The sequence below is a fragment of the Zerene cesonia genome, chromosome 18, assembly GCF_012273895.1.
Source record: "Zerene cesonia ecotype Mississippi chromosome 18, Zerene_cesonia_1.1, whole genome shotgun sequence".
Taxonomy (NCBI): domain Eukaryota; kingdom Metazoa; phylum Arthropoda; class Insecta; order Lepidoptera; family Pieridae; genus Zerene; species Zerene cesonia.
This window is the reverse complement of record NC_052119.1, coordinates 706,927-718,632: the sequence shown is the minus strand read 5'-3', so window position 1 is coordinate 718,632 and position 11,706 is coordinate 706,927. Positions and strand designations below refer to the sequence as shown.

The window sequence follows — 11,706 nt, the reverse complement described above, 5'->3', positions numbered from 1 at the left end:
TCCTGTACCCATGCGTCAAGTGGCGCTGCCCGGTGAGACTCCTATACTGATGCGGAAAGTGGCGCTGCCTGGTTAGACTTCTATCCCGATACGTCAAGTTGTCTTTGTATTGTAACCCCTTTTAGGTAAATGGCGAGGAGGAAGGTGTAAGGAATTTGACACATGTAGTTTTGTGAGTTTTTGTGGCTTATAAGTTATGTTACGTTTGCAAGGTGTGTTTAATGCAAATATTTAAAATGATGCATAAAATAATACATTAAATCGATACAAAATATAACAATAGACACACTACCATGCATATAGTAATAGCACTTTTGTTATGTACTGCATTCCGAATGTAGGACAATCACGGTTCTTATAATTAATAACTCCTGTAACCATGGTATACATCCAGGTGACAAGACAATGGACGGCGGGGTAGTGAACCACGGGTACGTGGGCGACGCGCCGCACCGCTCCAACAACAACCGCGCCGCCAGGTTCCCCAGCTCCAGCGATTCCACCAGCGGCTATTTTTCGACCGGTACGTTTTCGTAAGGAATCTATAAAACTATACTAAATTCACGTGGTTTTCATTTTTTCTAGTTAATTAATTATGGTCCTTCAAGCCGGCTGATATTGATTTCATATTATTTATTAATTTACTTTATGTAGGAGAGTTTGTTTTTAATACGTGTTACGAATTAATATTTCAAACTAAACACAATATTATTTCGAATTTAGTGAATGTTTGATTAAAAATAAATAATCAGAATCGTCGTTTTCCCAGCAACATCGGTATCGGAGGAAGTGCCAAGTCTTTCAATATCAATCCAGTGCAGGCAGCCAGAGATCATGTTCTTCACAGACCTCAACAAAACTGAGGGTCACGCTCTGCTTCTTCGCACAGAACTCCTCATAGACTACTCCTTCCACTCAAATACGGAGACCCTAGTCATATCTCTCGCTGGTCTTCAGATCATGTCGAAATTACAGTCCAAGTTAAAGAATCTTCCACCACAATTAGTACTGAAACCCTGTGATGTGGAGTTCTCAAAAACTTTTAAGAGTATCGAGGAAGGGGTCAAAGTTAAATTGTCGGTGTCGGAAATCGATATGCACATTGCGGCGACTACGATACATACCGTAATGGGTTAGTACTCGCATCATCAAATTACGTATATTAATTCTTGTTACAAATAAAATATTGCATGTTTTCCTTGAATAAGTGTTTCCTAAAATAAATATTTTAGTAATATTTTTCATAACATACAACTAATATCCAAAACCTACTTGCAGACATAATAGAAGAAGTATCAACCGAACTTGCAATACCTGATGAGAAAGAGATGTTCAACTTTTCCACCTACAACCCTCAATCGGAGAAGAATGATGAGGACCTCTGGGCTCCGAAGAAGGTGGCTCCCTACCTGGCGTTCCACCATGAGGATTCTTATCAGCCGAAGTACCCGACTGGGAAACCGACAGAGACCTTGGATGTGATCGTGCCTATTGTTCGAATTATGTTTGAAATTGAGCAGACTGTCAGGATACCAGTGCTATTGGTTAAGGTGAGACCAACTTATTGAATAACTTGAATAAAATAATTTTTCCATCAAAAGATATGTTAGATGTTGTATTGATTTATGTATTTCATTATTTGTTTTTATTATATTAGCGTACAGATTTTTTCACTCTGAACAGATGAGGAACAAATCTTTATTTTTTTTAGAAGCAAAGTTATACAACATGGTTTTATATATATCTCTATTTATATGAGATCTAGCTTTTATTTTTCTCTGAACTCGATGTTGGTACTACATTACCTTTGCTTTGTTTTTTGTATTGTAATTGTATTGTGTTTTTGTGTTCTTTGGATCAACTGTTTAACTATCTATCTCACTAGTATTTTCTAGACTTTGATTTTACGCAACTATATTAATTTTCGAAATATATCTATCTACCTGTATCGCTTACGCGTGGAATTACGTGTTCTCACGAACCCACGCACCAGCTGAGCTGCGAGCTGTCGCTGAGCGAGTGGTCGGGCGCGGCGCGCGGGCGAGGCGCGGCGCGGCTCGCGGCGAGCGCGTACAACGAGCGGCTCGACGTGTGGGAGCCGCTGCTCGAGCCGCTGCTCGACGCCAACCGCCAGCTGCCCTTCGAGATCACCGCTACCGTCTTCCAGGTTCGTTGTGGACTGGGCTTTTGGTATAGTTGGCTCGGTGGATCATTTTTTGGTATTTTTTGTATGTCGCGGACAACTGAGCTGGTGTTTCGTCTGATGGTAAGCGATAGAAGTGATAAACATTTGTAGAGGTGGTGTAGAGTAAATTCGCTGCCGCTTTTAAGGGGAAAGGAGTAAGGAAAGGATGGACGACTGATCAATGACGACGGTTTCAGGAAACAAACTTCTTATTAATGAACTGGGGCATTAAATACTGAAGAGAATAAAAAACTGTGATTACTATAATTAGAAGGGAAATAGCCTTCTAGACAGATTCTTTTTGAAGATCATAAGCAAAATGATATTCATGAACATGAGGACAATTCTAATTGTTTTCAACTTGCAGGCAAAATCGTATCCGATGTCGGCCCGTGTGTCTACAAACGAACAAGAAGAGTCAATGTCCGATCACGTGCCCGAAACGAAAAAGAGCAAAAAGCGAAAGGAATTCGAATCGGAAACATCAGCTGATGAAGCTGATACTGATAATGAGATGACATTCTTACGGAACCCGAATGAGAAGGAGAGAAAGTATAAAATGGGTTTTGAGACGAGCAGCATGTCATTCTTGAGAGCGCTCGACGCAGATGACTCGAATTCTGACAGTGACGTTGAGAAGAGGGACAAAATGTCGTATGCTATGGGCCATTTGTTTATAGAGTAAGTAATGATTATCATTTGGAAGACATTTTCAACCGACTTCAACAAAATAGCTGGTCATTTGACTGTATTTTTGAGTTAGTTACCTTGGACTTTCGACTGCCTGAACCGATTTTGATTTTGATTTTTTTATTTAAAAGCTGGTGCCTCCATGGTGTCTCAATTTACGTTTAAAATGTATGTTTTATCTGAAAGAAACGTTTAATTAAATTTTAAATAACAGTCTACAAATGAGAAAGATTTTTAAGCATTTTAATTTATTTCATTAAATGAAATAATTAATTGTAGCAGTGAATCAAGTGCCGATGAAATGAGCGACGATGAAGATTCATCTGCGCCAGAACAGAGTGATAAAGAGGAAGAAGAAGAAGAAGAAGAAGAGAAACCGGAAACATTCGCTGATGCTGATGATAAAAAGGACGAGAAATCGGTGACCCTACAAGTGAGGCGTTTTCCATATTTACATTTGATTTTTAAAGTTTAATAATTTGTGAGGTGTTATTTGTTGAGCTCCAAGCTGTATCAGAATTTGTGGATTGTTATTAAATAAGTAGAAGCCGACTTTTAACATATTATGGGTCAATTACTCAAACAATATGCATGAGTTGTGCCTGGACCATTTTCACAGATGAAACACATAACCGGCTAATACGTCATTTTAAAATTTTCAATTATTGTGTCTATGTTATTTTATTATGTATTTCTTTGTAATGTGCTATTTTTTTCATCTATGTTAGTTGTTGTGTCTCCTTGCTCGTGAATAAATTTTAGGGTGGTAAAAGCGTTTATAAACTTTTTAATACTCAAATATAGACTCCATACAAATGTATATGTGAATCCATAATAATTAAAAGGGGATTGCGTGGCGATTATGTTTGACGTCGCGTTATCGGCCACCAATAGGAATGCGCGGTGACCCGATGACGCAACACAGACGCAGATCATACGGATGCTTTCAAACCGTTTATATCTGTTGTGTCAACAATTCAAACAAAAGAATTTGAATAAATAGAGCATTTACGTATTACAAAATGCTTTAGTCGAGTCGAAATCGAAATCTAATTTCATTTAAATGAGCAGCTACATAGTTTCTTGCTGGCTCTTCTCTGTAGAAACTGCTTTCCGAACCGGTGGTAAATTTTATAATCCATAAGTGCTTCTATGAGAAGTCTAATTAACAAAGGCCGCGTTCCATTGATACAATATTGTAATCATTGAAATAATCTTTCGTATTGGTTGCGATGGTTCTTAATCATCTCAATAGATGGCGTGGGGTGCCCCTTAGGCACATGAAACCGAAAGAGTAGAAGAAATTCGATTACTGTGGCGGGATCACGGGTGGCCGAGAGGCTAGGCGTTGCTACGGTTAGGCAAGAAACACGGGTACGAATCCCGCCTCGTGATCAAATTTTTTCTATTCTTTCTCAAGTCTAATTGAATAAAGAAATGTTTGAGTTTGAGCGCATAGTCCCCCAATCGCATTCAGGAGCCCGAGAGAGAGGACAGCGTGGAGTCGGCGGCGGACGGCGGCCGCTTATGCACGTACGTGGCGCTGGAGGCGCGCGCGGCGCTGTCACTGACGCTGGGCCCGGCGGCGGCGCGCGCGCTGCGGGCGCTGGGCGCCGCGCTCGCCGACCGCCACGCGGCCGTCGCCGCCATCGTCACCGCGGAGAGCCCCCTGCAGCTCATCAACGATATAGGCGAGTGGCCTCCACTCCTATATACAGTCTAGGGAATTCCAGCGCGTTCTAGCTTAGGCCACAACTCAGCTTACCAACAGGCGAGATTCAAGTAGTCAAGCGCTGCCCTATTATAGATAAAAAAAATTATACAGGACTATGCTCAGCGGAACTTGTCACTACATAGTGTAAAACAAAGTCGCATTCTTAGTCCGGTCAATTTAGACCTGAAAAAAGTAATGAAAGAACAAAAATTCCGACAGAGCTGAATTTTGGTGAGGACCTTTATTTCACTATAAAAAACAAAAATTCGAAAGTCCCCATCTCTCCCATAAGTGCATCAAAAGTTATTCGGGGTCAAAGGTCAAAATTTTAGGTATTTTGAGGTTTTCTCAAAAACCTTAAGTTTTATACAAAAAATACTTCAGACCAAATTTATAGATCTTAAAATTCTCTACAAAAACAGTCTTAATGATTTTTCTCTAAGTGTTACCGTTCCTCAGATATCACGATTCTAAGAGTCACGTTATATAATGTGCACACATCAGCCACGTATTCACACATTCAGGTACTTAAGCAAGTAAAACATCCTGTTTTTGTCTCTTTTATGAATTATATTCTGAAAATACATATTTTAATGAGTGTCAATGTCCCTTCGAAAATCCCCTCTACCAATATGGCCTTCAATATAACATCTGGCTACCTACTCTATTGTCCATGTGGCTCCGTTCATGTGCCTGCGTCTTTAAATCTTAAACGTTCTGTTCGAATGAATATACTTATTTATTACAATCCACAAGTAACAAAATTTTTGAGCAAATGAATCACTAAAATATGTAATGCCCATAACAGCCCTAGGCAGTCCGCGGATGATCCTAGATAGTCCTACTATTGCAAAAACGGTAAGGAATAGAACTGGGCTATGGAGCGGAGGTCCTAAATGGATTGGTAACTGGGTCTATGGGAATAATGACGTCTCCTTTTTTACTACATATTAGTTAGTAAAAACATATTGGCAGACGGTGAGTCGCCAACTCACAAATGGGTCCTCTAAAAAGTCGCTACAAAATAGCAACAAGAGGGCAATATGTCGTGAGCAGCTAAGGGTGGAGAGGCGTCGCTGGACTTTAAACGACGATCACGCGCTGCATGAGGGTCCAGCATCACGTGTATCGACGTGTCCACTCGCCACTTTCGCTTGACATCCACCCTTCGAGCTAAAAGCTTTCGCAACTCCACTCTGGTCGGCCGGTTAAGGCAAGCCGGAGACGAAGACCTCCCCCGGGAGCATTCTGGTTCGCGGGGTCGCTACTCCTCGACACCTCGCACAAGGTGTCCTGCGAGCTTGTAATTATTATTATTAAAAGAGACACAAACAGGAATTTTTGGTTGCTTAAGTACCTCAATGTGTGTATACGAGGCTGATGTGTGCACATTATATAAACGTGACTTAGAATCGTGATATCTGAGGAACGGTAATACTTGGAGAAAAAATCATGAGAACTATATTTGTAGAGAATTTTGAGATCTACAAATTTGGTCTGAAGTATTTTTTGGATAAAACTTACGGTTTTTGAGAAAAACTCAAAAAACCTAAAATTTTGACCTTTGACCCCGAATAACTTTTGAAGCACTCATGGGACAGCTGGGGACTTTCAAATTTTTATTTTTTATAGTAAAATAAAGGTTTTCACCAAAATTCAGCTCTGTCGGAATTTTTGTTATTTCAATATCGTATAATGACCGGACTATTCTTGTCCCTTGTCCCTATGTTCGCTGAAATCTTTAAAATTACGCAGCGGATTTTAAGCCCGATCCATTTTGTGGTTTGGGCTGTGCGTTGATAGATCGCTATGTCAGTGTGTTACCTTTGAGTTATATGTATTGAGATGTGGGAGTCGAGCACGCTACGGCACGAATTGGGCCAGTTCGCACGGCCAGGTCTGAGCCTCTGCAAATGTTAACGGGCGGTGGTGATCGCTTACAATCAGGCGAACCAACCAGCTCAGTTGCCCGCTAATTAAAATAAGCTAATTAATAATTAAGTAAAAAATACTCATAAAATCGCAGATGCATTTTCCTATTAGACAATGAACATTCTTGTAAAGCTAATAAAATACATTGCTCTTTCTTTCTTTTCTTTCTTTCTTTCTAATAAAAGGCTTTAATCCAGACATGCTCACAAATCTGAACCACCATGTACAGGGCCCGGTTCAACAGTGCAGCTGCGCGCGCGCAACGAGGCGGACTTGCCCGGGAACGAGCGCGTCGTCGCCACCGCTGATTATGACGTGGACACCAGCAGACCTAGCACTCCTGGTAACTTTTAGATGTATACTTCTGATCTTAGATTCTAGCCCGTAAATAATAGACTTTATAGAGTCGTAATGTAGTCGTAGTCTGTCTTCTATCTTTAAAATCTTATTCCGATATTGTAACCATGTTTAAGATTTCGAAGATTTCATCTATCGTAGTTTGAATTACACTATTTGTTGGAATTTGAAACTCATATAAATCTCTGCTTATCCTCTTAATATATAAAAATCCAGTGTCATGATGTATGTTCCTAATGAACTCTTCACCAACACAACCGATTTTGATGAAATTTGGCATTTTATGTGTAATTTGGTCCAGCTTATGATATAGGTTAGTTTTTATTTCGATTAATTATCCCAATAATTTATAATCTTAATATTTTAATTATTACTCAGCCACAGCAACGCGTGGCCGGGTATGGTATTGTCTTATAATTGCTCTGTCTACGGTAAATCTTTTCCTTTGACTGCTAAAGCGTGCAGAATGTTAGCTTAAAATAATTTATTTATAAGCAAGAAAAAGAAAATATAAATTTTTGGACCATTTCCTAAGGTTGCGATACGTCTGGTGCTGACTTGCTGGAAGAAATAGAAAGAGAAACCAAACAGGAGATGACGGACATCAGTGATGAATGGGATTGGTAAAGAGATATTGTTTTTAATCTTACTATAATATTATAAATGCAAAAGTTTGTAAGGATGTGCGTGGGTTTGTTGTTCTTTCACGCAAAAACCGCTTAACCGATTGCAATGAAATTTGGTACGCAGACAGCTGGACAACTGGAATAATATATAAGGAACTATTTATCCCGATATTCCTACGGGATACGGACTTACGCGGGTGAAACCACGGGGCGCAGTTAGTTAAAGATAAAAAAAAAATGTTCCATTTTCCACCTATTCTGTTTATTAGTCTCATCGCTTTACACTATTTTCGCTATAATAATATTAAAAATTATTTTACGGCTCAATTTGTACTTTATATATCATTTATATTTATTTATAATTTATATGTCACATTAAAATTTTTGTTTAAGTAACTAAGTTTGATGTGAAAAGAAATTGATGTTAGGTATCACCAATAGTATAAAGTACCAAGTCATATATTTTTATCATATTAGAGAATGTTATAAGATCACTTTACAGAAATAACACCACTAATAAGAGTTAGAAAATGAAGACTTCCTTATCCGTGGATCCTAAATAACCAAATATCCGTATTCCCATCGATATCGTATTTTTAATGACCCGTATAGCTTTACATATATTGTTAATATCTTTTATAAAAACGCCATTTCGAATCGGTGGTAGTTAAAATAAGTTTAACTGCAACGGATTACAAATGTCGTTAGTACCGAGAAGAAAAGACATGCAACTCGCTACTTGCTGCTCAGTACTCATGTTGAGTTTGAGTTTGAGTTAGAAGCAACCGTGTCCAGTTTCGAGGGCGGGTTCGGTTCGAGCGCGCAGTGCGGCGCGCGGCGCGGGTCGCCGGGCGCGCCGCGCTCGCCCGCCGCGCTGCAGCGCCGCCTCGCCGCGCACACGCTGCACATCCGCCTGCGCGGCTTCGACCCGCTCACCGTGAGTCACCTCTCACCTACGCACTAGCGGTCCTCTACTCGAAATTCAACCATAATAATCAACAACAGAGTGTACATATATGCCATTACACGTGACATCATCAAGCACAAATTACACTTAATACATGAATTCACACATCATGCTCGACGTCACTAATGGCATTCCACGTCACTCACAACACCACACACGACAGCACTCGTTTGATATCACACCTAACATCACACGTCACACATAAACTGGCCATTATGGGTCATATACATCATCACACACGACGTCACACAAATAAAAACAAATGCACATAACGCACGAAATCACACGTCACGCGCAACATGACACGTCACACATGGCACCCCACGTCACACAGATAGCACACATGACGTCCGACTTTACACCACACTTCACACCTAACATTACACGTCACACACTAAATCATCAAGTAATAATTAATAATTATGAGAAAGTATAAAACTAATAGATATACAAAGATTAAGAACCATGTCATCAATTTTAGGTACAAAAAAAACTGCATTCGGAAATCATTTAATTATTTAACTTCAGATCCACTGTCCTCAACGTGCGGTATCCAAACTACACGTCCTAAACCCGAGCAAGAATGGGACACGTTACTATGTGGCCGTGGAGAGAACTGCCAAGTATAATACGAAGAAAATTGTCGTTAGATCACCGCTGCAGGTTTGTACAGTATACGTTATTATAAATATACTAGCTTTCCGCCTGCGTCTTTGCCCGCGTAGTCGCAGGAAAGATAGGCCCGGGGCATATCATTAAATTGGTGAATTAATCTATATATATAAAAGAAAGCAGTGTTAGTTACACTATTTATAACTCAAGAACGGATTAACCGATTTGGTTGAAAATTAGTGAAGAGGTAGCTTAGAACTAGAAGACGGACAAAGAATAGTTTTTATCCCGGAAATCCCACGGGAACGGGATCCATGCAAAACTTGCTTTCTTGCGGCTACGCGGGCAATGCCGTGGGCGATAATCTAGTTTAATATATTTAGAGGTGTGTTATCAATTGCATCAGGTACGCAATGAGACCTCGTACGCTGTGGAATTGCTATATCGCCAGTCGGAATTGGAAGCGGCGGGCGCGGCGGTCGCAGGGGTCGGTGGGGACGATGGGGTCGAGGGGGTCACGACGTGCGTGGGGTCGGTGCGCAACCCCTTCTGTGGGTTGCTGCGTCTAGCTGTTCTGGCTCCGCACGACACTTACAACGTGCCGCTCCACATAGCGTACCACTGCCGGCTCTACCTGTTGCCCACTAATTTCGAGTGAGTATCCACATTCTGTACATCATTAGAAAGCAAGCGATCGAATAGTGTACGTAATAAGTCATTAAACACCATAAAAATTTACGGGATATCACTAAAGATAAATAAATTAATTGTCTGGTCTGTCATGTTGAATAGAATTTTATTTGTATGGTGGATTTTCTGATTGCGACCAACTGCAAAAATAACCCAATTTTTCGGCCTCATTTATCGTCTCCATCTTTTTTTTTTATTTTGACAAATATTTTAAGGTTGGAATTTTGAAAAGTGCAATTCTTATTTACAGGGGTTACAAAGCAAGTATCCAAGGAATATGGTGGATGGACCTAGTGGGAGACATGGAGACGCCGAAAGACATAGTGTGTCCCGCCTTAGAAGATAACGACCCCAGTGTGTTCGCTATGCGGATATTACCCGCTGAAGGTAAGTTCTTTACACTGCTTTGAAATAATTATTAGCAACATAGCCATATTATGGTTTATAAAGAAAATGTGTATTTCTTATGTAGATTATTTTATATTATCTTATGAATATTAATACTCTCTTCTAGAAGGAATATTTATCTCTACTTTTAATTTTACTTTGTGTTTAAATAACTTGTAGATGAATAAAACAAATTACTGACTAATTAAATCATCGTACATTAGCTAAATTATATTCATTAATTGGATCTGAAAATGATATACATAAATTTTTTCGTTATCAGCAGAACTGTATACCAGTTACTATGATTTATTCTAAGGTTTATGTAATCCTCCAATTTGCAGGCTGCCAGTCGAACGCGATATCGCGATCCATACCCAACCTCCTTATCCGCGTACTGGCACCACTAGCTATCCACAACCGCATCCCCCACGCGTTACAAGCCCACGCGACCCTCCACTCCCCTCCCGAGCTGATAGCCGGGCTGGGAGCCCCCGGGGGGAGGGAGCTCAACGTGCGGCTGGAGGCGGGCGAGCGGGCGCACCTGTACACGCTGCCGCCGGGGAAACAGATCCGCTTCACGCTGGACGTACACTACCTGGGGCTGCCGTGGACAGGACGGTTTACTTATTCTCCAGGTGGGAGGATTAACATTGCTTATTGTAGTCTAAGTCAAAATTTTTTAACTATTATTAGATTTGAGATTTCAATTCAAACTCAATTCAGGTTATACTCAAATCTCGCTTACAATAATAATGGTGCTCTGCCCCAATTATTTAGAATTTTAGTAATTGATGTTATAAAAAGTATGTAAAACAACTTATGCTATAGTGTAATTCTTATAATGTGTACAAACTATAAGTAGATTTTAATTAGAGATAATAAAGCCTTTATGAAATTTGAAACAGACCAAAATAGTTATAATATAAAGAAGTTCCTTGGGTGGTAGGCTAGCGCTAAAAATATGGGGCTGAGGTGGGTTGTGGTGTTGGCAGAGATGAGCGAGAAGACGGTGAGCATGCGCACGGAGTGCGAGACGGAGGGCGGCAACAAGCGGCTGGTGCTGCGCGCGCGCCTCGAGCGCGGCGCCACGGCGCGCCTGCTGCTGTACGCGCCCTACTGGCTCGTCAACAAGACCGCGCTGCCCTTGCAGATCAAGGTGAGCTGGACGCAGTGAGAACAGAGTAGCAAGTTATCGAAATATCACATCACCCAAATTTTATGTCTCTTGAGATACATTTTCATGAGATTTGAGAGCAGTGCTTAGAATTCCTTCATAAAAATTCTTCATGCTCTATAGCACAATTATATTTTAATTCCATTCGAGGAAATTACTAGCGTCGCTGGTAAATACAACTAGAGAAACTTTAGTCAATAGTATGTGTACAGGTTTCAGCAAGGCGTTCGATTTATTGGATGTATACAATGGAAAAAATATCTAAATTGGATAACTCTACGAGTCACTATATCGATGGCGATGCGCATCTTATCTTTGCTTGTATTGGTGACACAGGGCAGGTCGGACGTCTGCTACGAGGCGAGCGAG

At 40.5% G+C, this 11,706-nt stretch overlaps 1 protein-coding gene across 1 annotated transcript in view; it reads left to right on the top strand.

The window, feature by feature from the left end:
* The first annotated feature begins 10 nt into the window (after positions 1-10).
* The window catches only part of LOC119834045 (vacuolar protein sorting-associated protein 13A-like), a 24,818-nt gene continuing 13,122 nt past the window's right edge, over positions 11-11,706 (top strand). The window contains exons 1-17 of the mRNA XM_038358322.1: positions 11-71; positions 395-523; positions 770-1,132; positions 1,279-1,550; positions 1,994-2,167; positions 2,553-2,866; positions 3,155-3,308; positions 4,353-4,566; positions 6,751-6,864; positions 7,414-7,501; positions 8,300-8,441; positions 9,000-9,134; positions 9,490-9,737; positions 10,024-10,160; positions 10,505-10,798; positions 11,156-11,319; positions 11,674-11,701. Of these exons, the coding sequence (XP_038214250.1) occupies positions 11-71; positions 395-523; positions 770-1,132; positions 1,279-1,550; positions 1,994-2,167; positions 2,553-2,866; positions 3,155-3,308; positions 4,353-4,566; positions 6,751-6,864; positions 7,414-7,501; positions 8,300-8,441; positions 9,000-9,134; positions 9,490-9,737; positions 10,024-10,160; positions 10,505-10,798; positions 11,156-11,319; positions 11,674-11,701 (3,031 nt within the window). The remainder of the gene's footprint in view (positions 72-394; positions 524-769; positions 1,133-1,278; positions 1,551-1,993; positions 2,168-2,552; positions 2,867-3,154; positions 3,309-4,352; positions 4,567-6,750; positions 6,865-7,413; positions 7,502-8,299; positions 8,442-8,999; positions 9,135-9,489; positions 9,738-10,023; positions 10,161-10,504; positions 10,799-11,155; positions 11,320-11,673; positions 11,702-11,706) is intronic.